The 27682-nt window shown below is 41.9% G+C and overlaps 1 protein-coding gene across 5 annotated transcripts in view; it reads right to left on the bottom strand.

Annotated features, from left to right (window-relative positions):
* BRCA2 (BRCA2 DNA repair associated) overlaps positions 1 to 21130 on the bottom strand; it is a 59493-nt gene extending 38363 nt beyond the window's left edge. Inside the window, exons 1-11 of one of the 5 annotated variants that reach the window (XM_053310672.1) lie at positions 20986 to 21130; positions 16838 to 16942; positions 12268 to 12519; positions 10382 to 10472; positions 9303 to 9352; positions 9164 to 9204; positions 8971 to 9082; positions 8759 to 8814; positions 8537 to 8645; positions 6827 to 7906; positions 791 to 5038 (exon numbers count right to left, since the gene is read on the bottom strand). In XM_053310672.1, coding sequence (XP_053166647.1) covers positions 791 to 5038; positions 6827 to 7906; positions 8537 to 8645; positions 8759 to 8814; positions 8971 to 9082; positions 9164 to 9204; positions 9303 to 9352; positions 10382 to 10472; positions 12268 to 12519; positions 16838 to 16942; positions 20986 to 21064 — 6223 coding nt within the window. In that variant the 5' untranslated portion in view covers positions 21065 to 21130. The other 4 variants (XM_053310675.1, XM_053310673.1, XM_053310676.1 and 1 more) reach the window with 4 other exon arrangements.
* Positions 21131 to 27682: the final 6552 nt, after the last annotated feature.

Here is a 27682-nt window from a genome sequence, read left to right as displayed (position 1 = left end):
GATTCTAAAAATGTGATTGTAATAAGATTTTTCAGTAACATTTCTCAAATGAACCACAATAAGTGCTTTCAAGTAATCTCTCTGGAATATATTAGTAAAATCAAATGTTTTGAAGTACCTTTGGCTATGTTAATCTGCATGATGCTCTTATAGTACGAGAGTAAAATTTCGTTCAAAGAGTACTTTGTCACGATTCTGTTGAAGGCAGTAGCCCTAATTTCCTGAGATCTAGGCCTAATTTCCTGAGATCTAGGTTCTTAGATGTATTTTCATACTATACGTGTTTGTGAAGCTTTAATCCTCAAAATATTTATGAAGTACATTTGGATTGATCTGTAACAACTTTTTCAAAAATGTGAACATATCTCATATTAAAACTTGAAGAGTAAAAGATGCACAATGATCGCAATCCTAACAGCTTAACTAGACTCTTCCCAAAGCCATGTGTTTTCTCCCAATATTGAGAGGGCTGTTTATCACCACCACATCTGATTCTTCTATACAAACCATTCCACCCTGCAACTCCCCACCAATGGGGTTCAAAACTGGCATTCTCCAATTGGCGACAGGCATTTGCAGAACAGAATTGCCAGTTGCAGAATATTTTTCCCTTGCAAGTGTCCAATTTTGAATTCCTATTACCTTGGCAAATGTGGAATTCAAGTAATGCACTTTCTGAGAAAGCATTTATTAAATGCAGTTATTTTGTAATTACATTAAATTGAAATCAGTAGTAGTGCTGCAAAGTAGATGCATAGGATTGGGATGGTTTTTTTAAAAATATACCTACCAAGTGTGTTTTCTTCTTCCATGTGTCTTTTCCCAGTTTTTGTACTGGACAGATAATTATTGGTTTTCCCAGAAACCAAATGGGACTTTGGTTTTTTTGCCTGCACTTCTGAATCAGTGAGATCATCATCTTCCATGAATGCTTTGGCACTTTCCGATGTTTCTATTTCTAAGTAATTTTCTGGGGTTTGGGAGTAAGCAGGACAATGAAAATCCAGATTTCCTTTGGTTATAGTATCACATGTTGTATCAATTCTACTCATCTGGTTTGTTTCTGCCGGTTGTTTGATCTCCTCAGTATGAGACATGCACATAGGCATTTTAATGCTTACTAAGTTGTTAGAAGTCCTCTTTTCATTAGGATTGTTTGTGGTTAAATGAAGTGCATCACATTTCTCTTGTGGCTTAAAGTTTGAAGCAACGTTGTCTTCAAATGTTGCGCAAGGTTTTATGGGTAAAATATGGTCTTGCCTCAAACTCTCTTGATTCACAGAGAAACTATTACTACTTAGATCATCTTCATCACATTCTTTGAAGAGTCCCATGACTTTTTGTAGAGACTTTTTAGATATTTGCACTTGCTTTCCACTTGCTGTGCTAAAGCCACAAGGAATATTTGAATGTATCTCCATGTTTGTAAGTCTTTTTTTAGGGGTTGCTTTGTTCCTGACAGAGGATACTTTATCACAACTGTAACTGCAATCTGATATGCTCCTCTGATGAGCTGATGAATCATTGTTTTCAATTTCAGAAAGAATTACTCTTGCTTTCTTTAATGATTCTTTGGATAACTGTACAGGTTTACCACTTGCTGTGCTAAAAAAACTACAGTTATCTGTAGAGAAGTCTAACTTGGTACAGTTTAACTTGTTGGAGGTCTGTGTATTATAGTTCATTTGCAAACATAAAATCTGAGAATTTGATTCAGGATATAAAGATATAAATCCAGTATTCTGTATTATTTGCTCATCTCCACAGTAGTATTCCTTGGCTTTGGAAAGCTGAGGTACAATAGAATTTTCCACAGCAGTTTTCTCTACAGTCAAGAAGTTAGTATTAGCAGAAATAGTACACTCTTCATTGTCCAAGGCATCAGAATGGCTTTCTAAAACATCATGTTTGCTCTCATCAAAATGAGATTCGATGTCCTGTACTACAGATTTATAGCAGTCTTCACGAAGCAACTGTTTGGCCTTTTTTAATGCATCCTGAGAAACTCCAACAATTTTGCCACTTGCTGTGTTAAATGCAGCCTTTGATAATTTTGATGTTGAAGCTGCTACTTCACCAGCTGAATTTTTCTGTAAAGTGTTGGCATCTAATAATTTTAAGTTACATTTCTGCATTGCACAACTTTCATTTTTAGAAGTTTCTTCGGACTGTCTAAAATTCTTTTCTGTACTAGATCTTTTGGATGATGTTTCTTGGGAAATATCAGTGAAATTACCGGAGAAGAAGTTTTTCTCATTGCATGCATCATGTGGTGTATTGCTTGTATTTCTATATGACAAGTGCTGAAGATCTTGTTTTGCATAAATACCTGACCCTTCTTCTTTCAAATGTTTCTCCACATCAGCAGCAATACATTCAGTTTTTGAAATGTCATTTTTGCTTGAGGTACATGCCTCATTTATGGTATATTTTTCTCCCCTTCCAATATGAAATAGGAGATCGGATTCAGATGCATTAATCTCTAGTGAAAGTTCCTTAATGTTTTCAGGATTCTCAGTCTGCACAATGTTTGGCAACTGATTTAAAGGAACTTCAAAATAACTTTGAAGATTTAGAAGTTCTTTACAGTGTTTTTCAGTTCCTTCTCCCAATGCCTCTCTTACTGTAGTAATTTCCTCGTTCTTTTTCCCTTTCACTGAAGCTTGAATGCAAGGTTTGGCAAGATTATTAAGAGCATTGTCCTTTTCTGGGGAAAAGATTTCTTCAGAAAGAAGGCGTGTTGCTTTAGCTAAAGATTTGTCAGTGATCGTGATTTGCTTACCACTCGCTGTATGAAAACCCATTGAGCTATTCTGCTTTTCTTTTCCGATATTAAGGACTTCTTGATGGTTGGTGCCAAAAAAGGTTTCATTTTTATTTAAGCCAATACTCTTTCTGACAGAAGTAATAGTTCCTTTCTTGCTATCAATATCTGCCTTCTCACTGGAAAACAAAGATATATTATCTAGGTCTTCACCTACATGGGAGCCAGCCAACAAATGAAGTGTTTTAGTCTTTTGTGCAGATATGTTCCCATCAACCACAGTATGAAAACTCTGTAGTACATTATCACTTTCTGGATTGTTTATTCTTTCTTCTTCATGATTAGAGTTAAGGTTTTCTTTTCCATTTACATTATTCAAAGTAACTTTTTTTTCAGTTTTAGCAACTTCAGCTAAACATGTTAGATCAGACAAAGTTTCTTGCAAATTATAGTTACACTGAGTTTCTCCACAGTTTACAAAGTGACGTGAAACTAAGATGCTGCGGTTATTTTCAACAGAAGACAGTTGATTTCCTGTCACATCAACAGAATATTTCTGAATAATTTTTAGGTTTACCTCTGTAGTACTAGATATATGAATAATATTGCTTTCATTATAACTTATAGGACTTGACTTATTTTGCATACCTTCCTTCACAAAGGTAACAGTGTCTTTTGTATTATTTTTTGTCGTGTACTCAGCATTTACTTCTTTGACCCACTGACTCTGCCAATCGGTGCCTTTCTGTTTCATATATTTGTGGTTGTTCCAACAATTATTACTTCTATTTGAGCACACACTATGGATATCAGTTTTGTGAGGGTTAAACATTTCAACCACTCCATAAAGATCACCAACTAGTTCTGGAGTTTTGTGACTGATCTCACCAGGAGAGTCCATGCCTTTGTTCACAGTTGAACTACAGTCCCCAAGACTAGATAATCTGAACGGCAAATGTGATGAAACATTTGGGACAAAATGAGCTTTATTCCATTTTCTGGTTGGTGAATTAGAGGGTGAAGCCTCTTCATTGCTCTGTCTCTCCATCTTTGATTCCTCAGTTGTGTCTATATCCTTACTAGGAGACAGATCATAGCTTCGTTGAATGTTTGTTTTGAAATTTCCATTAGAATCATTACCATTCAGCACTTCAGAATTCATAGCCAATTTGCCTATTTCATTATCCTCAATGCTTCCACACACCTTCCAAGTACTATTGCATAGGACAGTCCCTTGCTTTTTACACTGTGTAAATTCAAACTGACTACCTGTTTCTTCTAATATATTAGAGAGTTCAGTAACTTCAGCTTCTTGGCTTGCTGTTAAGTTTGGTTTTCCTTCAGGCTGCTGATTTTGAAGCACATTTCGAAAAGACAAATTGGCATATTCAGGAAAAATGCTTTGTGTATCACTGTATTCGATAAGGTTCATCCGAGAATCCGAAACATGTGAAAAACTGGATGAGTCTTTATTCAAGTTATTTCTCACCACTGAAGAAAACTCAGCATTTTCTTGTGCATCTGTATTTGAAATATTCTGCATTCCATCACTGGGAAAATCTTCAAGAAATTGATCTTGTATGTCTTTGAACAACAATTTACCTTTTCTAACATTGCAGTCAGACAGTGGTATCTGTTTATTAGATGCTGTTTTGAAGCCTCCAAAACTCTGGGTTTTGCTATCACTTGCACATCCTAAGCCTCTCTGCTGATTATCCTCGGCATTGTTTTTTAAATCTAATGGTGGAGGCTGTCTCAAGTCTACATTTTTCTCCAATATTAAAACCTTAGAAAGGTCATCTATAGTAGGTTTGGGTGTTTTATTTGACAGATATTCAAGTTCAGCCACCTGAGCACCACTTGCACAAATTAAGTCCAAAGCTGCTTGCTCATTTCCCATTTTCAGTCTTTGCATTGTCAATGTAGATTCCTCAGGAATTGTTTCTTGCAGTGAACTGAAATGTATGAGATTGGCACATTTTCCTCCACTTACTCTGTCTGAAGTATCTTTGCTAGTAATTGCATGGAATTTATGTTCACTTGGCTCTTTTCTCAGATTAGCAGCTATAAGATTGGGAGGCAGAACCATCTCTTTTTTGCTGTCTGTCTGCAGAAATACTGACGACTTATCTGTAAAGTTACTTTTTATGCTTGATTTTTTATTATATGGAGTGTCATGAGACATGTTAGGAAAAGCACAGCTTTTCTCAGGCTCTTTTTTCTGTATTTCTTCAACAGCATGCTTATTAATGCCTGAAGTTTCTTCAGTTTGCCCTGTAAGAAACCAAGCCATAAAAATCACATTAGGTGGAATTAAGCCATTATTTAACAACATATCCTCTCTCAATGATTTCTTTTGGGGTTGTCTAGTAAATTAAATCCATTTTCTTAGTGTCTTGCTGCTAGGAGGCATGCTGCAACAAATTCATGTTATACCTAAAATGCTTCTGAAAGTATAAGAATTTACTAAATATTTCCTTCTCCATGTTTGAGATGCCTGAGAAGTTTCGACACTGTGCCCAATAACCAAACTAAATTACTCATCAGTAGCCCCACTGAAATTAGTGAGTTACTAGCTGACCCGCACAGAGCATCTGTGCGCTCTTTGGGGCCGGCTGTTCTCCCCTCACTCCTGCCCCACTCTCTTACTGTCCCTCTCTCTTCTCTCCTCTCCTGCCTTCCCCCCTCCAAACTCTGCGGCCTGGCCTCTGTGGCTGGGCGCACTTCCACTGCCTGGCCTCCACGGCCGGGCTGGGCCCACTGCTTGCCTCCTGGGTGCGCCTCAGCCAATCAGGCACCTCTGCTGCCCAGCCAATCAGCTGGGCACCAGGACGCACATTCTAAGGCACACCCAGGAGAATGAATAATACAGATGACTAATGATTTATTATTTCAGTGGGACTACTCATGAGTAATTTAGTGTGGATGAGTTTCTACTTTGGATTCTTTAAAATAAATCTTACTCCTCAGTGGCACTCCATTACTGAGAAAGCTATTTCCCTAAGTGATTATCTAACCTCTTTTTTTCCCTCAAGGCATGCTTGCTCAACAAAATATAGGCTTTTGGCTTTGTATCTGATTACAAAGTCACTAAAAGATAACAAACCAAAACAGGGAATAAAAATGTAAACATTTCAGTGTGGCAGTATAGAAGCCCCTGACTATTTGTAGAGGCTTATTTCTCATAGAGTCTTATTCACCCATTACTAGGTACTACTTCCCTAATTAACTCCTGAAAAGAGGCACATTTCAAAGTGGTTGCTCTCTTCGTATTAAGTAGTGGAAGATCAACTGGTCCTATCCAACCCCAGCACAGCATCCTTCCAGTGGCTGTTGCTGGTGTCTATCTTGCGTGGTGTTTTTTTTCGTTTGTGAGCCCTTTGGGTCTAGAGAATCATCTTCTCATTATTCTTTTTTTATGAAAAACACTTTGAGAACTTTTTTTTTTGTTGAAAAGCAATATATAAAAATAAGAATGTGCTATTTGGGGGTGGGGGAACCTTATATCCTGAAACATATAATTGACTTTTAAAGAAAGAACAGAAATGAATAAAGCAAGTGTGTGTGTGTGTGTACGTGTACGTACACACACACAAAACATCAATGCCTAGTTCACAACAGAGACATGATAAACACAGGAAAGCACAAGGTTTAGGTTTTGATCAGTGGGTTAGATCCGGGCTTGTGAGAGTGGAACAATGCTCATGCAAGAGATCTTTCCTCTTCGTCTCCTGCTCACAGCAGCCCTCCAGAAAGCTACTCATGAGGCTTGGGGACCCTCAGGAATGGCGGGGGTTATAGTACAGAGGGCAGCAGTAGCGGAGGGAATGCCTAGAAATTGGGCAGAGATACTGTGTATGAACAGAAGGTACCTCCACCCAATTACTGGGAATCCCTCTCACTGCAGCCTGTGCTGCACACCATTTGAGGGTCCCATGACTTGGGAGGTGGGGTCCTCAAAGGGCTGAAGTAAGAAAGAGGGGACAGGAAAGATCCCATGCTTGAGATTCATTTCACCTGAGCAAGTCTAGGTTCAAATGCAAAGAAATATACAAGTTGTACCTTCGTTCCCAACGGCTGCTTTTGAAACTTGAGACACACAAAAATTTAAATTTGTGTGCATTGGTGCAGGACAAGCAGAAGATCCATCTCTCTGTGTGGTTCCTTCTTCCCTATATACTGGTGTAGTATTTACTGTATAAATAAATTGTTTGGGTCGTCTTTTCAAATTGGAAAGTGAGCTGCTGGTTTTCAAGCCTGTGAGTTCGCCACCACTAGCAGATCGAGTTGAAGTATTACTTGCAGCAAGGCCAGAGGAAGTTTTACCATTTTCTCTTGAATATATATGAAAGCAACTGCTTTGGCATTCTGAAAATTCTGTATAATTTGTATTTTCCATTAAGAACGAATCACTCTCTGACATATTTACAACAGAAGCCTGCTCATCCTCACCACTTTTCACCAGAGTTAGGCTTTCCTGCCTCACAATTGCAATAGGTGCTGGAGAGATTTCAGGAGCTGGTAGTTTTTCTGGAGAACTGATGTTCAGTAATTTGTGAACTTTTATTAGACTTGATGTCTTTAATATACATGGCTCTAAAGTAGTAGTAGCAGCAGAAACTTTGTCATTAGATGGTAACCTATCTTGAGAACATTTATTTACATCTAAGGAGGAAGACAATCCACTTTGGCATGAGGACACTTTTTCCAGTTGTGTTATTTCAAGACCGGACAAGTCTAGTTGAGACCATGGAGAAATTAAAGATGATGTTATTTCCTCCTCTGTGTGTATGCCATTCTGATTCTCAGAGTGTTTTTGTACGCTGTTTTGGGGAACAATAGCTTTCTGCAGATCACACTTGGAAGTGTTTACCTCTTTTTCATAGTCTGTTATACTGCATTCATTAGAAACCTTAACTGCTTCGTCCATTTCATTATGTTTCATTTTATCAAAGCATTTCTTCTTATTCCATTTGACTGTTCTTACTTTTCTTAGAAAAGCTTTACCACTGGCAAGACAAACAGAAATATCAGCTTCATCCATATCGTCATCCTCTGGATCATCTGGCAGCTTTTGGTTTTCACCTAACTTACTGGAAAGTCTACTGATACCAAAGGAGCCTTCTAATAACCTTCCAAAATCTGTAAATAAAGTACATAACCATCAACATAAGAAGCAACTTTATATCAAGGATATATTTAATTTATACTATATATTTCATTAATACTATACATTCCAGTATACGTAAAGCATTTCTAAGAAGGACTGGCATTTGACAAGTCAAAACTAACACTAAATAGGAACCAAAGAACTGAAACTATTTTAGAGAGGTGAACAGGGCTTTAGAGTTGTTTTTCTTAAGCGACAGCCCTGTATGCTGCATGGCTAACTGCCTTTCGAACTGTGGGGCAAGTCTGTAATAGGACAGGAATAGGCTAGCACAAAATTTCTGGATGAGCCTCAGCAGCAGTATGGATCCAGGCCATAGTCAGTTGACCAGACAAATATTGTGAAATTTAAGTATTTAAAGCATTAATTAGATTAGAACAGAGAGGATTATGCCAAATACCAAAACTACATTGTGATGTTTATAGAGTTTTGCATTACATTTTTAAAAAATATTTTTAAACTTTGCACTTTTCAGGAACAGTAATATTTGTATGTTATAGGCACTTTTTAACTTGCATAAATGTAGAGTTGCAGAACTAGGAGCATTTTAATTCAAGATCCAATAGATCTTATCTATCCAATAGCTAAGAACCAGTGCTTACTGTGGCTTTTGCTGTCAATATCTGTGCATAGATCTTCTATTCCTGATACAGACTGTACACTATTCTTCCTGGGACTTCTACCATACTTGGAGAACAGGCTATGCATGATCTGAAAATCAACAACAAGGAAATTAACATATACAAATTACATATCAGCCAAGGACATCTAGCCAAAGCCATTCATTGCCTACTGTGGCATATTCTTGCCTTAATGTTACTCACCAAAGCAAGTCTTTCATTATTTTGCTTTGTTGCAGAAACGGACTCACTTCCTCTAGCTGAAATTCCAAACATAAATAATTTGTAATTATGTTGCAACTAATATTAGAATGTATTGATATACAAGAACTCTGTTCCCAGCACAACACTTTGTATCACTGCATGATAAAATGCAACATGTTTTGATTCTGTCATAACCACATTACTATCATTACCTATAATTACTGTTGGAGAAAGAGTAGGGGGTGTTGCTAACGAACTTGACCATGACATCTCAGGATCTACTTCTGCTCCCAAACTTTCAGATATACATTTTTGTGTCTGAGCCTAAAATGTATCAAATATATATATTAAAATCTAAACTTTTATTCCAGTGGCTAAAAAGAAATTTGAGAATAAAGCAGTTACCTCAAAAAGCTTGGGTGTACATAGCAAACTTCTACTTAGTGCTGAAAAATACCAAATCAGTCAATAAGTCACTGTCAGCTCTTAGAGTAAACACATACTTCTTTTAATACAGCAAACAATGAAAGACAAAAATACATACTACACTTATTACTCTGTGGTGTTCTGTATGTTTCTCTTAGAACAGCTGGGCTGAAATATTAAAAAAGACCAAAAAAGCATTACTGACAAGGTAAAATAAAAAGCTTTAGAAATGTTCAGAGTTATATCTTAATGACATATCTGGAATTTTGAATATATTCTGATAAGAGGGAACAAATTATTTTCAGATACACACACCCCAACTAAATCAGGGTTTGACAAATCCTAGGTACCAGGAGCCATGGCATTTAGATATTTAACCATGTTGCCTAGACTAGGGGATTCAGAGGTAGAGTTATTTAATAAAATCTTTATTTATCCCAGGCAAATCTCTTTCTGTTCTAAGTATGTTAGCTGGAAAGGAAATAAAGAGAAACCGATGTATGCCTCCATATGTGTATCTGATAATTTTGCAGTGTTTCCAATGTCTGGCTCCTAAATATTTGGGCTGTCTTCTAGATCCAGATAAAACTTCTCAAAGCCTTATCTAAACCACATATAACTCGATAATAACCCAGTGAATGGCCGAGAAGCAACTGATGCTGTAGCACTGGTGAAGCTATTAATTATGGACCTGATCAATCTCTTGGATGGGAGATTATTAGGAGCCCTATGTGAGCTGCTGCAAATTTTCTAAAAGAAAAATGGGATAGACCAACCAACCACTGAATTATTATAATCTTGATAATCCACTTAAAAACAATAATTTAATTCTCAAAATTATCCTGAATACAGGAATGCATCTGTATCAATAAAAGCTAAATCTCAAAAGAGGCATATAGCACAGAGAAGGAAGGGGGAGAGAAGATTAACACAGTTGGAAAAAAATGTTTCCCTCACTGTTACACTATATTAGCCTTCATCCAGGTAAAATGGCTAATACTATATCAATGGTTGGTTGGTTTGTTTAATCAGCTACTATAGAAAGGAGAGTCAACACAATTTGCCTATTGGCCAGGTGTAGGATGGAACTTCTGCTATGGTGGTACAAGTGGATATCTCTGCTGCTACTGCCAATGCAGACTTATAACATCCGGGTGACAGAACATTTATTTTTTAAAATAAGCAGTTATAAAGTACCTTGCAAGAAGACAAGTGTTAGGAGGACTCATTACTTTGATTGAGTGATCCAATATTGTCTTCATCCTATGGGATCTATTGGCAGATCTGCCTGCAATAAATGAGGAACAAGTAAATTCTGCAATCATAGGAACATAGAAACATAGGAAGCTCCCAAATACTAGGTCAGACCATTGGTCTATCTAGCTCATTATTGTCTTCACAGACTCACAGTGGCTTCTCCAAGGTTGTTCTCCTAAGGGCAGTTGAACTGAAATTTTTTATCTTATACTAGAGCAGCCTCAGTGAAGTCAAGAGTGACTTCTCCAGGACTAAGAGATTTGAGTTTGCTACTTAAATACTGTCAGGATTCTCCCCCAACGCCCAGTGGGGCGGGGCATTCACCCAACCAGGCGGCAAGCAGAACAGCAGCCAGGGGTTGCCCGGCTGTGCATGAAGCCGATGGCAACCATGCTGGGAGGTGGGGACGTGTGAGGAAGTAAGGAGGATGACCGCCCTTGACTGGGCCAGAACAGCTCCAGGCAGCTGTTGCCTGGCTGCAGCCAGGAGCTAGCAGGTCCCTCCTATTTGCAGAGACCCCAGGGGGTGATGCAGAGAGAAGAAATGGAGTCCTGTAAGGCGGCCTCTTTAAGGACTAACAGGCAGAATACAGGAGGGCAGAAATGGAAGGTAGAGTGGGATTAAGAGGGCTGGATGACCCAGTGAACATATATAATGGGCTTGAAGACAGAGGAGGCCAATGGAGATGGAGGGTGGCTGCCTGTATGGGCTCCTGGGGAGGAGAAAGGCATTCCCTCTCCCTGGCAGATGGAGGAGGAACAGGGTATTTAAAACCCCTCCCCAACCTTCTGAGGCTGTATGCCCAGGGGTTGTGATGCTTATGAAGAGGAAATACCACAAATAGCATAAGGATTGCAATATAAAAAAGATATTGGGGACAAAATTTAAAACATGTAATGCTCCTTACATGAATTACTAAATTTGTTTTTTTAATCTATAGTTCTATATTATGCAAGTGAAATAAATACATTAATTAATAATAGTATTATAGATCTGAAGTACTGTGAAGAGAGCTTTATCCATGGGCTTGGATCCAACAAACTGTGAGCAGCGCCTATTCATGAAAGGGGGCTTTCCCACCTTACTTCAGTTCCTCTCAACCAGGGGCGTAACTACTATTAGACAAGGGGAGGCAGCTGGGGGCCCCCATGCTTCGAGGGGCCCCCCAGAGGCAAGTCACATGACCATATATTGTGAAGTAAGTGTGTGTGTGTGTGTGTGTGTGTCAGCGAGGGGCCCATTTTAAAATTTTGTCTCTGGGCCCACTCCAGCCTTGTTATGCCCCTGCTCTCAACCTTAAAAAACTAATCCTGATGGTTTGAGGATCTTTGGAAAAGGTGTGTGGTGCATGTGATTATAGAGGTAGGCAGAAATTACAGACATGTTAACAGAAGTAGAAGTCCCTTCTGCTCACACTATACTTTGATCCAGACCATAGTCTGCAAAGAGAACAGATGCCCACACAACTATATTTAAGAATTTGCTGCAAGACTGAGCTTCATATAAGGAACAATTCTCCATCCGGTGAATGGGACAGCAACTCAGTGGTAGAGTATCTGCTTTGCATGCAGAAAGTTCCAGGTTCAATCTCTGGCATTTCCAGGTAGGGCTGGGAAAGACTCCTGCCTGAAACCTTGGAGAAGGTACTACTAGTCAGTATAGACAATATTGTGCTAGATGTACCAATGGTGTGACTTGCTATAAGGCAGCTTCCTATATTACTATGAATATTGTGTATCTTTTGCATAATAACTATTTCTCATTACATTATTGCAACACATCTTCAAGTCTTTATACTTCTAAAACATACATGGATAAGTTCTCACCTGCTTCAGCTTTGCTTTGCCCTGCTTCTTTTACAGGAGAGGCAAAGAATGGTAAGCTTTTATTTCGTTCTTTAAAAATAATTGGAGTTGATGCTAATTGGCTGCTTGTAAACAGCTTCCCCTTTGGTGTTTTAAAAGTACTTTGATCCAGGCAGTTAGTTTTAAATTCAGGGTCTTCTGATCTTTTGAAGTCATAAGGTGGAGCTTCTGAACTGAGTTCTTCAAACCAGTTGAAACTTATTGGCCCTAAGTCTAAGAAAAGCAATACATTATATTGGATACTATGCTCTGTGTTATAATGACATATGTAAGGAAAAACATTTGTGCAGAATGGCAACCACATAGCTTAATTTCCAGTCTCGCATAGAGCTCAATAGAGAAGCTATATATACTATATATACTATATATGTTGAGATGGTGATCAAAAGCTTGATACAATCAAGCCTCACAGATTTAAAGACTGGCGTTTAAAAAACAAACAAACAAACAAACAAAAAGCAAACTATGCTTCCCAATAATGCCCTCCCCCAACCCAGGCTTGTTGGCACTAAAACCAACGCTCCATGCTCAAGATTCTGGTAACAGAAAGTTGCCACCACAGCAAGAATACAAGCAGGGATTTTGTACTAGTTGGCTCAGAGTGGGGGCTCACTGGATTTAAATGTAGCATACAGGCACACATGTATTGCATATTGAACTTATATTATTTATTTATTTATTAGATTTGTATACCGCCCTTCCAAAATGGCTCAGGGCGGTTCACAGCATGATAAAAACAATTAAAACAAATTAACAATTAAAATCAAAATATTAAAACACAACCAAACCAATAAAACAGCTAAAAGCCCTGAAAACCAGGGCAACAATTTAAAACAGTTAATCATTTAAAACCCTGGAAGGCCAGGGCAAATAGGTAGGTTTTAAGGGCTCTCCTGAAGGACAGCATTGATCTCAAATTATGAATTTCTGCCAGGAGTGCATTCCACAGCCCAGGAGCAGCTACAGAGAAGGCCCGCCTCTTCGTCACCACCAGATGAACTGGTGGCAACTGGAGACGGACCTCCTCAGATGACCTTAATGTGCAGTGGGGATCATGTAAAAGAAGGCGCTCTCTTAGATAACTCGGACCTAAGCCGTTCAGGGCTTTAAAGGTAATAACCAGCACATTGTATTTTGCCCGGAAACATATCAGCAGCCAGTGTAGCTGTTTCAAAACAGGCATAATATGGTCTCTCCAGGTTGCCCCAGAGACCAATCTGGCTGCCGCATTCTGAACTAACTGAAGTTTCCGGACTACGTACAAAGGCAGCCCCATGTAGAGCGCATTGCAGTAGTCAAGCCAGGAGGTTACCAGCTGATGCACCACTGTTTTGAGGTCATCCTCTCCAAGGAATGGGCGCAGCTGTCGAATCAGCCGAAGCTGATAGAAAGCACTCCTGGCCATGGCCTCCACCTGAGATACCAGGGTGAGGCCTGGGTCCAGGAGTACTCCCAAGCTGCGTACCTGCTCCTTCTGGGGAAGTGTAACCCCACCCAGCACAGGAAGATCTAACTCACCCCTCAGATTCTGAGTCCCCACAATGAGCACCTCTGTCTTGCTTGGATTCAGCTTCAATTTGTTCTCCCTCATCAGCCCATTACTGCCTGTAGGCAGGCATTTAGAGAATGAGTGCCATTTCTTGGGGATGAAAAGGAGAAGTAGATTTGGGTGTCATCAGCATACTGATAACACCCAGCACCAAATCTCCTGATGACCTCACCCAGCGGTTTCATGTAGATATTAAAAAGCATTGGTGACAGAATGGAGCCCTGGGGGACTCCATATAGCCGCTCCCGTTTTGAGGAGCAACTGTCACCAAGCTCCACCATCTGGAATCTACCCGAGAGATAGGAGCGGAACCACTTCAAAGCAGTGCCCCCTATCCCCAACTCCCCCAGGCGATCCAGAAGGATACCATGGTCAATGGTATCAAACGCCGCCGAGAGATCCAGAAGAACCAGCAGAGTCACACTCCCTCTGTCAATTCCCCGGTAAAGGTCATCCATCAGGCTGACCATGGCTGTATCAACCCCATAGCCAGCCCTAAAGCCAGTTTGAAATGGATCTAGATAATCAATTTCCTCCAAGACTGCCTGGAGCTGGTCGGCCACCACCCTCTCAATCACCTTGACCAACCAAGGGAGATTGGCCTGTAGCTGTCCATCACTAAGGGATCCAGAGAAGGCTTGTTTAGGAGTGGTCTAATCAATGCCTCCTTCAAACAAGGGGGCACCCTACCCTCCCTCAGTGATGCATTTATGATATTAACTAGGCCATCTCCAACAATCTCCCTGCTAGATAGAAGCAGTCAAGTCTGGCAAGGATCCAGAGAACAGGTGGTAGGCCTCACTGCCCCAAGCAGCTTGTCCACATCCTCAGGGGTCACAGATTGAAACTGATCCAATCTAATACTGCAAGAGAGATTGCTGGACACCTCCTCCACAGACCCTGCAAAAACAGTGGAGTCCAAGTCGGCCCGAATACAGGAGATCTTGTTTGCAAAAAAACCATTAAAGGCATCACATCAGAATGACCCCAGGGACTGATTTGAAGTAGAAGGAGCAGAAATCAAACTCCTCACAACCTGGGATAGCTTTGCTGAGTGCGAACCTGCATCCGCAATGTGCACAGACCAAAAGCTATTTTTTCCGCACGCACCGTGACCACATAAGCCTTCAAATGGGTCACATGCTGTATCCTGTCAGATTCGAACCGAGTTCTCCTCCACTTGCGCTCTAGTCGCCTACCCAACCGCTTCAGCTCCTGCAACTCCTCAGTATACCAAGGGGGCATTTTTGAAGCAGCTCGGAAGGGATGCTTAGGAGCAACCATGTCTACTGCCCTGAGTTCCCTGTTCCAGGTTCCCACCAGGGCATTGACAGAATCACCGGCCACACGAACATCAAAATCCTCCAAGGCCTTTTGAAATCCCACTGGATCCAGCAGCCTTTTCAGATGGACCATCTTAATAAGCTCACCACCCCTGCAGGGGTGGATTACAGCTGTGAGACCAACCTTAACCAGGTAGTGGTCCTTCCATGACAATGGGGAAACGACAGGATCCCCCACCTACGGAACACCCCCCTGATCCGAACAAAAGACCAAATCGAGTGTGTGGCCGGCAACGTGAGTTGGTTCAGAAACTAACTGGGATAGGCCCATAGTTGTCATGGCTGCTATGAACTCCTGACCTGAGCCGCACCAGACAAGCCAGTCCCAAAGTGGATATTGAAGTCCCCCAGCACTAAAAGTCTAGGAGACTCCAACACCAACTCCGTGACCAGCTCCGTCAGGGAGTCGGTTGGGCAGCGGGGTAGACGGTACACCAACAGAATCCCCAATCTATCCCTAGTTCCCAGCCACAAAAATATGCACTCGATATAAGTCAGCTGTCTCACAGGGGCCCTGGTAAGAGAAATGGTATTCTTATGGACCACAGCCACTCCACCCCACCACCCACATCCTCTAGCCTGCTCCATGCCAGAATAACCTGGTGGGAGAAGCTGAGCCCACACAGGACCACTCGCCTCCCCCAACCTGGTGTCAGTTATACATGCCAGGTCAGCTCCCTCATCCACAATCAAATAGTGGACAATTTCGGTCTTATTCTGCACTGACCTGGCATTACAGAGGAGCAAGGCCAGACTCTGTGGGTCGTTGGGGCTGCTCCCTGAGGCCTGAGAGTTGACAGAGACAGAGCAGTTGGAAGTGGAAACAGTTACTAAATTACTAATTTCTCTTCCCCTGTAACGGCCAGCTGCTCTGCCAGCGCCAGTTCTTCTATTCCCCACCACAACAGTAATAGCTGCCCCAGAAACACTGGGTGCACTCCCAGCACCATCCCCCTCAAGAGAGCCCAAACACATATGTGAAAAAGGCCTGGCACAACCCAACCCCCCCAGCCCTCAGTCCCACCCTTGAAGGCCCAGCCCCAAATGCCGGCCCCCTTTGGCGAGCCTCCCTGCTTTTAAGCCAACAAGCCCTGAAAGCCACACATCTCACATGTAGCTCCCAGAACAAGCCACAGGTGGTTCTCCTCAAGAGTCTGGGGGCTGGCAACCAGCCAACTAGGCAGCAGACAAGCAGGCTGCTCTTCATCTGGGCTGGAAACTCCACAGGAGGCAAAGGGACCAGTTCGTAAGTCCCTGCAGGCAGATGGAATAGCCTTACAGCTCCTTGTCACCACCCAGTTGTTGCAAGGCAGGCTTCCCTGCTTTTTCTTATATGCATAGAAAATAGCTTTCCCATGTATCTCAGAGCAATGAAAGATGAACAGGTCCTCTGAAAATATAAACATTCTCCTGAACATTTTCCAGTGTGATTTATTACAGTAATTTAGATACTAGAAATGGAAGTTCAGAAGGTGTACTGGTACTGAACAGATGTGCTGAGGCTATTAAGAAGCACATGTTCTCTCAGATTATTAAACCACTGCCTGAAGAGATACTAATGAAAATCACTGGCTTTGCAAAACTGAAGTAATCCTTTCTAAATAATTATTTGGCTGAGTTTTACAGAATTAAGTGGTACCTGATTCACTGCATCGTGCTTTGAATATTTTGAAGAAAGACGGCTTCTCCACGGATGTGTCAAAATTATTTGTATCCATAGCATCACTGGTACTATCAAGAAAACCTGCAAAATGTTATTACAATGTTCTCGAAGTCAGCTAACTTACATTATCTTGCACTAAGATGACAGTGATAGACTTGCAATATCATGAGTCAAATCTAAATTTAGCTTATCAAAAAGTAATACAGACATTAGGTCGGTCTGTTAACTACAATTAAGGGATTGGGAATGGACCACAAGACTGTGTACTCCTATATCCAGCCAATATATAGTTTGACATTCTGGTTTGCTGGGACCATTTCAAGTTTCCCAGTTCAGACATTATGGGAAACTATGGTTTAGCAAATCAGGAAGTTTTGTATTTAGTTGAGCAAACAAGTGGGGGAGCAAATCAGACAAGGAAGGAGAGTGTAACAGACTCATAGCTCATGTCTTGCTTATTCAAGGTACAACAAATTACTGGTTTTGGGATTGCCTAAACCAAGATCCTCCTCAATCAGTTCCTATAACTGTTTCTGTATGCCTGGAAAAAAAAATCAGCATAGCTTCTATAATGGAAAATTTTTCCTCCTCATCAGTTTAGAATTATTTGTGTGAACAAATATGTAGACATTCTAGCCCTATTCAGACATTATGCTTAATGTGCATACAGGTATCTGTACATATGTTCATGTGTTTGTGTGAATGATTGTATGTGCATTCATTTTTAAAATAAGCCTGGGTATTGTATTCTCTTGAACATGGCTACAGGCTCCCTCAAAGGCAGAGTACAGATAGGAAATGTACTGCTGTACATGTGTATCCTGTTCACAAGTTGTCCATGTGCTGAACATGTGAATGGGGCTTCAGTGTACATGTGTACAGATTTGTACTCACATACAATTTCGCACATTCTTTTCAATCCACATACATTAGTACAATTACTATCTGTACCCTGTATTTGAGGGGGTCTGTGCCCATGTTCAAGGGAATGCATGTATTCATTCATACTGAAACATTTACATGTACACAGAAACATGTACATGTGCAACATGTCTGGACAGGGCTAATACATTTGGACTTCCAAGAACTTATGACAAAATCACCTCAAATGTCCTCAGATGGAAAAGATATAGGGAGCAGAATACAATATAAATAATTTATACAGTGGAAGCCAGTGGGGTCCTACAAGGATCTGTATTGTGACTGATGCTTTTAAACTCATGTGTAACATTTGCAGTAATGGGTGAGCAGTGAGGTAGCTAAGTTTGCAAATTATATTATCTATTTAACCAAAACATATTGGAAAGTTTATAGCAGTGTGAAGAACTCTAAAATAATCTCATGGGTAAACTGACAACAAAGTATCAGAGAAGGATTCAATGTAAATATAAATTCATGTAGATAGGGACAAAAAAGCTCTCATCTACCCGTATTTACCTGAATAGAAGACTAGCCTGAGTTTAACATGACCCCCTTAAAAATAGAGGTTAAATAAGTGTATCTGTATTTACCCAAAAGAAACAGCACTCTGAATTTAAGACAAAACCCACCACCACTCCCAATTTCTAATATCAAAGAATTTGGGGGGAACCTTGTCTTGAATTCAGGTAAATACAGTATAAACTGATGAGATCTAAACTAGCTACAACTGCTCAGGAAAGAGATCTTGGAGTTGTAGTTGATACCTCACGAAAAATATAAACCAATATGCTGCAATAGTAAGAAAGGTAAATTTGGTGCTAGGAAGACTTAGCAAATTGCTAAAAATAAAGCAGCTAATACCATAATTTCATTATATAAAATCCTTGATGTGACTACATTTGGAATATGACATACAGCTGTGATACTCCAATTTCAAAAGCTGACATGTAGAAAAACTACATGTAAAATTAAAATGGACAATTAATGGTCTATCTATCTCAGCATTGTCTTCACAGACTGGCAGCAGGTTCTCCAAGGTTGCAGGCAGGAATCTCTCTCAGCCCTATCTCAGAGATGCCAGGGAGGGAACTGCCTTCAAGAGTAACAGAGATGTCTTTTCCTTTTTCTGTGTGACAGCCCTTCAAATATTTGAAGATGGCTATCATATTCCACTGGCCTCAGTCTTTTCTTCTCTGAACTAAACATATCCAGCTACTTCAACCATTTCTCATAGTTTCCAGACCTCTCGCCATCTTGGTTGCCCTCTTCTGAATCTGTTCAGTTTATCAACATCCTTCTTAAAATATGGGCCCAGAAATTGACATAGTATTCCAGGTGAGGGCTGATCAACACAGATCAGAGTGCAATGATCATTTATTGTGATCAATATGCCTGACAAATATGTATGCCTGTTAACTGCATTGTGTTTTTTTAGCAGCTGCAACACATGTTCACAAATATGTTGTTCACAAAGACAGCTATATCTCTTTTACTTTACTGCTGCTAAGCAAGGTCTCCCCCATCCTGCATTTGACTTTTGTCATCCAGATGCAAGACTTTACATTTGTCTCCATTAAACTTCAGCCCAATATTTGAGCCTGTCTAGATCATATTGAATCTTGATTCTGATTTCTAAGCCACTGGCTAGCCCCTCCAGCTTTATGTAGTCCGCAAATTTGATAACCACCCCGTGCTACATTCTCCCCCAAGTCATTTATGAAATGAACAGCACAGGGTCCAGGACAGAGCCCTGTGGTATTTTCAGGGAAACATTGTACTATCATTTTTATACCAAAATGCTAATAAAAGCTGTATTATATACAGTATTTTATTAAAGCAATTTGTATATATAATGGGGGGGATTAGCAAACACCAATTTTGTAGTTCAACAAAGTTACAAACTAATCTGGCCACTTTTGTGCACCTAACCAATTGGGCTTTAGCCCACAAAAGTTTATGCCACAGTCAATCTAGGACTACAATCTCACACACACATTCCTGGGAGTAAGCCTCACTTAACACAATGGGACTTACTTCTGAGTAAGGATACATATGAACACAGGAAGCTGCCATATACTGAGTCAGACCATTGGTCTATCTAGCTCAGTATTGTCTTCACAGACTGGCAGCAGCTTCTCCAAGGTTGCAGGCAGGAATCTCTCTCAGCCCTATCTTGGAGTACTGTATGCTTTGGTAATTTGTTGGTTCAATAAAAAAAATCTTGTCCTATTAAAAAAAAATAAAATCTTGTCCTATCTTGGAGATGCTGCCAGGGAGGGAACTTGGAAACTTTTGCTCTTCCCAGAGTGGCTCCATCCCCTGAGGGGAATATCTTGCAGTGCTCACACTTCTAGTCTCCCATTCATATGCAACCAGGGCAGACCCTGCTTAGCCAAGGGGACAAGCCATGCTTGCTATCACAAGACCAGCTCTCCTCAGCATATGGTGTATGCTTACTACTGTGCGTACATCCTGAAGGTATCACAAGTCACCGTTTTGGTGTTTTTGTTGCTGCTTTATCGACCTGATGCTGCAATAATTCATTCAACGGGTGGAAACCCCATTGAGCACGGCGAAACATACTTCTGAGTAACATGCACGCTTATCTTTTCCGGGTAAGTTTTAGCAGGAAGGACTCACTCCCAGTTCGAAACCAACCCAGGGGATGAAGCTGAACCGTGAGCTCTTTCTCCCCCTACCTCCGCTTGGAGCTGAAAAGTGGGTTCTTTCTCCCTTCGAGATACAATCCAACTTATGCCCCACTAAGTTTAAAGTGCAAGCCTAGGCGTGTTTACTCAGAAGTAAAGCCTACCGATTTCAATAGGACTTATTCCCTAGTAAATGCCTAGAGGATTTCTGTCTTCACCCCCTGCAGTAGACACGCAAATAGAGCGCGCCGCCCGAGGTGAATTGCCCAAACTGGAATCGGGGAGGGGGGTGGAGGTGTGTGTGTGTGTGGGGGGGGGGGTGTTCGGCGTTTCCATCCCACCCCCAAAGGGCAAAACCCCCCACCTTCCTACGCTCACTCTTATGTCTCCCCCACCGGGTAATGCCTACCTCAGGAGCGGGGAAGGAGGAAGGAACTGAGGGAGGGAACCAGCAGCTCCTGTTCGGAGGAGAGCCTTGCTGGAAAGGGGAGTATAACAAGAGTACTAATACCGCCACCCCCGAAGGCAACCGATGGATCCCCCACAATGACCAACCTCCGGATCGCGTCAGCAACAACGGCGGCGCCGCCCCGCCAACATACAAACTCTGGCGCCAAATCTCTCGCCAACGCATGCGCACACGCCGCTCTGCCCTTCCGCTCGCTTGGTCCGGGGGAAGCACCGCCTCCGGGAGGGTGGAGCCCGCAGACCGGGGGATGGAGGCGGTCCTTCTACTGAGTGATTGATGGATTAAGTGCCGTCACGTCGGTGTGTGGGATGGGCCCCCTTAGCGACCACATAGAGTCTCTCCCGGATGACCTGGCGTCAACTTGGCCTTCCAAGTCTCTCGGTGGGGCGTTCATTACTGGCGTAATAATCTCGACTAGGGGCCCCAATAGAGGCGGGATAGGCACAGGGGGAAGGAGCGGGGAGCGAATGCGTGTCAGTCGGTCTTGTCCGCGCTTCCCTTTGGAGACGGAGGGAAGATGGTTTTGGCAGTGGTTGGTTTCATTCCCCCACTCCCGGCTGCCTTCACGGATCATGGGAAGTGTCGTCCTCCTGTGAGGGGAGAATAAGCACTCGCTCTCCGAGACACCACCTCCATGATAACACTACACTTCCCTGAGGAGTCTTGCGTGGACTGGAGCCCAAACGCAATTTGTATTGGTTACAAGGTTTTCAGAACCTGTCAGTAAGTAGCTGCTTGACTGCGCCCAACAAGATGCAAGATAAGGACTAATGATTTTGTTTTCATCCTGAGGCAGAATTGTCAGGACCCGCCTTTGGGACTGAGAGATTAGTGTTCAAATATACAGGTGTTAAACAATAGGTTTGTGACCCTTTTGGTGTGTTTTAAACCATTTATTTATTTATTTATTTATTTATTATTAATTCGATTTCTATTCAAAATATGGCTCAGGGCAGTTTACACAGAGAAATAATAAATAAATAAGATGGCTCCCTGTCCCCAAAGGGCTCACAGTCTAAAAAGAAACATAAGATAGACACCAGCAACAGTCACTGGAGGTACTGTGCTGGGGGTGGATAGGGCCAGTTACTCTCCCCTGCTCAATAAAGAAAATCACCACGTTAAAAGGTGCCTCTTTGCCAAGTTAGCAGGGGTTATTATGCAGCTGCCAACAGATTAAATCCTAATTTGGTTTTCTAACACTAACTTTGGTATTGCACCTGACCCGAGTGGGAATGGGGAGAAGTAAATAGACACAGTTGACAGTCTTAACCTTCCAAACCAAAGGAAATATTCTTATATAATAGCTAGTGGTTTCTTATTCACCACAATGTAGGGTCAAATGATTAATTATTTTTAAAAAACATTTTATATCCCGCTCTTCCTCCAAGGAGCCCAGAGCAGTGTACTACATACTTAGGTTTCTCCTCACAACAACCCTGTGAAGTAGGGTAGGCCCCCACGTCTGACGTCAGGTTTGGGGGGTGGGGCCAGGGGGCCATGGTGGCGGCTGCACACAGGCCACCACCAGCCTCCATACACTCCTAGTTTTATGCTACCTACAAGTCCAGAGGCAAAAGACTGCCTCTGAATACCAGTTACAGGGGAGTAAAGCAGGAAAGGAGGTATGGCTTCATCTTGCTTGTGGGCTTCCCAGAGACATCCAAAGATCACTGTAGGAAGCAGGATGCTTGACTAGATAGACTTTGGTCTGATCCAGCAGGGCTCTTCTTATCTTCGGTATTTCTAGCAAAACAGCATCCTTCACCTTCAGAGGCAGAGACTGCCAAAGTATGGTTTTCCAACAGACATTAACATGATTTTTTTCCTGAACAGACAAAACTGCATGTCTCTCCATTGAATTTTGTTCTTTTTCAGCCACACTTGTGGGGACACATTAATGGGAACAGGAAAAATGTGGGCATACTAAAATTAATGACAGGGAATTGCTTTCTGGGGAAAGAATGTTTTATTTTGCTAATATTATTGTCTGGAATAACATTACTACAATTAATTCCACAAATCACTATTGTTGTATGCAAACACAGTGACAAAAACACATGACAAAAAGTATGTTAGGATTCTCATGACCCATTTAATCTCAACACAATATTATTTTTCAGATGCTCTGAAATAAGATTAATGTAAAACTGATTGTGGGAAGGAGCCATCACACCATAAATCATAAACCACCATACTTTTGTGAGTTTGCTCTGATTCTCCACTATGGTTTTATCTCAAACTAATGCCTAGATTAGATGACAAGAGGACGTTAATGTTTCTTAATAGCTTTGGATGGTCTCCTGAATGGTTGGAATGAGAAGAGTGCTTGGCAGACCCAGCATGAAAAATGCAGTTGGCAGCTTTGGAAGAGCCTGAGCCAGAAAAAATAAGGGATCTGAACATTTCAGTCTGAACGTAGTTGATACACTGATATGGAGTCCAAATTGCCTTCTGGGAGATCCTCTGCCTTGCAGTTCCCTCCCTGGAGTTAGGGCAGGATAAAAATGTAATACATCCCCTTGCCTTATACAACAACAACAACAACATATATTTATATACTGCTTTTCAACAAAAGTTTTCAAAGCAGTTTACACAGAGAAATAATAAATAAATAAGATGGATCCCTGTCCCCAAAGGCCAACAATCTAAAAAGAAACATAAGATAGACACCAGCAACAGTCACTGTAGGTACTATGCTGGGGGTGGATAGGGTAGTTACTCTCCCCCTGCTAAATAAAGAAAATCACCATGTTAAAAAGGTGCCTCTTTGCCAAGTTAGCAGGAGAAATGGAGTCCAAATTGCCTTCTGGGAGATCCTCTGCCTTGTAGTTCCCTCCCTGGAGTTAAGGCAGGATAAAAATGTAATACACCCCTTGCCTTATACAACAACATATTTATATACTGCTTTTCAACACATGCTTACTTACCTTCACTTATGCTCTACTTGTTTATTTGTAAATAAAGAAAATGGTTCTGAACTGAAACCAAACCCATATATACACAAACTGGTAACTGGTTCAATATAAGAGTTTCTAACATGCAGAATCTCAAGAGATTATTTTGAGGGTTATATAGTGTCATGTTTATAACACCCCTGAGTGGGAGAGCAGTGTGCCAGCCGGGAACGTATGCTTTATGCAAGCTGGCCTCTCACCCATGAAGTTAACACCTCTGGTCCTGGGCTAAGCCAGGCCAAGGATTGTCCAGACAAGTATATTTAAAAAACAGTATTATTTTCTCCCCTAATATAAAAGTAAAAGGTGAAGGTAAAGTGTTCTATCAAGTCAATTTCGACTCCTGGTGCCCACAGAGCCCTGTGGTTTTCTTTTGGTAGAATACAGGAGGGATTAACCATTGCCTCCTCCCACGCAGTCTGAGATGATGCCTTTCAGCATCTTCCTATATCGCTGCTGCCCGATATAGTGCCAGCGGGGATTTGAACCAGCAACCTTCTGCTTGTTAGTCGAGCATTGCTCCACTGTGCCATAGCAAGTAAAAAATACAGAACCAAAATAAAATACAAAAAACAAGTTTTAGAATGAAATCAGTTCCTCTTTCCTAAAGCACAGGAATAGCTTGCGCAAAAAAATCACCCTCCAAGATAGAATCCCTCTGACAAGCACACCAGATCTATCCCCTTTGCCCTGAGAACACTGCTCAGGCATCTGATAAAACAGTTTCATGAGCACTTTCCTCCCCTCCCAATTCAAAACAAACCAAACCCAATGACGAAATAGTCATGCTCCAAGCTCAGACTTGTTTTGACTGGTGTGGTCTGTACAAACAAATCAGGTCAAAAGCTGCCCAAAATGGCCTCACTTATGTTCAAAATGGCTCTTTTGCCAACCTGAGATCAGATGCCTACCAAACCATGTGTGTCAAAAGGTTGTCAAAACTAAAGTGGCCATAACAACAGTCACTATAGCCCCAGGTAACCCCTGGAGAGGGAAAAATAAAAGTAGGAGGAAGGTGTTTGCTAGGGGATCCATTAGTCTAGTTATCTTTACTATTTTTCAAGTGGGGACCACTTTGGCAAAAAAACTTCAAGCAAGAGCTATTTCCAACTGTGCTGACCCGTGCACAGTGCTGTACTTTTCTCAATGCTGGGAGGGCCCTTTAAAGAGAGATGGAGCCAGATGTGCACCTAGGTAATTTTGGATCCTGGACCTAAAGGCCTTTGGAGCCCCCCACTGCAGATTAAGCATCATCATGCTCCACCAGGTGACCACACCACCCAGGACAGACTAAAGAGGATTTGGAGGGCCCCAAGGGCTGTGGAGGCCCTGGACTTGGGCCCCAAAGTCCAGGGGTAAGAGCGCCTCTGGATGGAGCCCTTTCTTAAGCGTTCTATGGAGAAAGCATTGAGAAGGGAAGGGATAGACTTTGCAGCACTCTGTACATGCCTTCCAAGATGGTGCAGGGGATCAAAAGGGCTCCATTTCCCTTAAAGCCAGCCAGTCAGCCAGCCCCCCACCCCACCAGTGCTAAGCAAAGCTCGCCACTGCACAGTGAGAATGGTTGTCTCCACCATTCTCCTGTGCCAGGGGGGATTGTGCGGAGTGTTCAGTTTCAGCCAAAGCTTCACACAGGCCCAATAAACAATCAGCCAGGGAGTCACACTTAGGCTTGATGGGAGCTGCCACCCCCACCCCCACCCACCAAGCCTCACAATGAAGAACACTGTACTAGTCTAAGGCTTAATAGACACTCTAGCTGAAGTCTGCCAAATTCCATTTTCAAACTCCCCCACCTCCCGCCAGCAGGCTTCTAAATGCTTCTATTATGACTCCTATGACTCATCCTCCTCAGTTGCCCTTAATGTCCAGAAATATTTTCTGTATGAACCCTTCAGGGAGGAAATGATCAAAACTCTCAGGGACTGGAAGAGGCACCTCCCTAACATGATAACCTACCTCTTTGAGAGTGTTTTCAAACAGCATTACATGTATACACATCTGAACCAATCCCACAGGATGATTAGTTCAGGATGGAACTTTAAAGGAGGCTATGCAGTGTTTTTCCTGGCTTCTTGCCTCATCTACCAGAGATCTGTATATTCAATCTCTACCTTGTTTCTGTGGTACGTTTCCTAATAAGGTAAAGGTAAAGTGTGCCATCAAGTCGGTTTCGACTCCTGGTGACCACAGAGCCCTGTGGTTGTTTTTGGTAGAATACAGGAGGGGTTTACCATTGCCTCCTTCCTTGCAGAGATGATACCTAGTCTATAAAAGAGATTGTTATTTATCTGAGATTCATTTTGCAGATGATGAAATGGACTCTAATCTGTGAAACTTTATATTGCAATAAATGCATTAGTCTTTAAAGTACCACAGGACTATTGTTTTTGCTGCAACAGAGGGCTTTTCCTCTGGGACTGATAGTTCTGCTGCCCTGTGCATTTACTTTGACCCTTAAGTACAAACTGCTTCTCTTAGATTATTATAAAGCTAACCTAACTAAACTGTGCTAGAGAACAACAATTTCTATATTTCAAATTTAGTTGAAATATAGGAGTTGATGTTTTCAGAAACATCTGACTAATTCAGACAGTGTCTTTGAGATTATATCCAAAATTCAAGGAAGCCAAAGACATTTGGGCAAAGAAAAGTTCACAAATCGATTGGTCCCTACCTGGATTCTATTATCAGTTACTTCAGCTCAGTAAAAGTGAACAAAAAGTTAAGAATTCTAGACAGGCCCATCATCTGTCAAGTTCAGCCTTTTGTTTCCATCAAGTGTGAGTAAAATGCCTTTGAAACGCATAAGCAGAGCACAGTATCATAGCCATCCCCTGCTGCTTTGTCTTCAGTATCTGGAACTCACAGGTAAATTGCCTCTGGTCCAGGAGGTTAAATTCAGCTGCCATGACTAATAGTAGGGCCATAGCAAAGTTGGAGTGGGCCCTGGGACAAAAAGTGAAGATGGGCCCCTGCCCCTCTACCTTCTTCTTCAGAAAGGCATGAGGGGGAAAGCAAAGATAAGCTGTCATCCAGCCAGTGGGCCCCCTTTCCTCAGGGGCCCAGGGACAGTACATTGTCAATGGAAGAGTGGGTTGCACGTGTTGGTTCTGTGTGAGTCAAAACTGCACTCTTATCTCAAGCTCGGAGAGGCTCCATTACTACTAAAGATTGCTTCATCACTGCAGCAATAAGCCTCCAATTATTTCAATCCTCTCTTGGGGGGAGGTTGCAGAAGGTGGTGCTGGGGGACTTCTGCTCAGCTCCTTGGCCTATGGCATCCCACAACGCTCAGTATTGGCCCCCATGCTGTTTAACATCTATGTGAAACCACTGGTGGAGGTCATCAGGAGGTTTGGACTCACTGAAGTGTCATCAATATGCAGAGGACTCTCAGCACTACCTTTCTCTGACATTAGATCCTAGGAAGCAGTGGATGTACTAACCGGGTTCTGGAGGTGGTGATGGGCTGGTTGTGGGATAGCAAACTGAGGTTGACTCCAGATGAGATGGAGGTGCTGCTGGTCAGTAAAAAAAAGCCAATCGGGATAGGGTGATTCAACCAGCTCTGGATGGGGTTGTACTCTCCTTGAAAAAGCAAGTGCACTGCTTGGGGGTGTTGCGGACCCAACTCTGGTTTTGGATGCTCAGGTGGAGGTGGTGGCCTGGGGTGCCTTTGCACAGCTTTGGCTAATGTGACAGCTGTGTACCTTTCATGAGAAGGCAGATTTGGCCATGGTTACCCATGCTTTAGTCACACCATGGCTGGATTATTGCATTGCACTTTACGTGGGGCTGCCCCTTGAATATTTGGAAACTTCCA

Source organism: Hemicordylus capensis, chromosome 3 (genome assembly GCF_027244095.1).
Source record: "Hemicordylus capensis ecotype Gifberg chromosome 3, rHemCap1.1.pri, whole genome shotgun sequence".
Classification (NCBI taxonomy): domain Eukaryota; kingdom Metazoa; phylum Chordata; class Lepidosauria; order Squamata; family Cordylidae; genus Hemicordylus; species Hemicordylus capensis.
The sequence above is the reverse complement of the archived record's forward strand: the minus strand, read 5'-3'. Positions and strand labels throughout refer to the sequence as shown.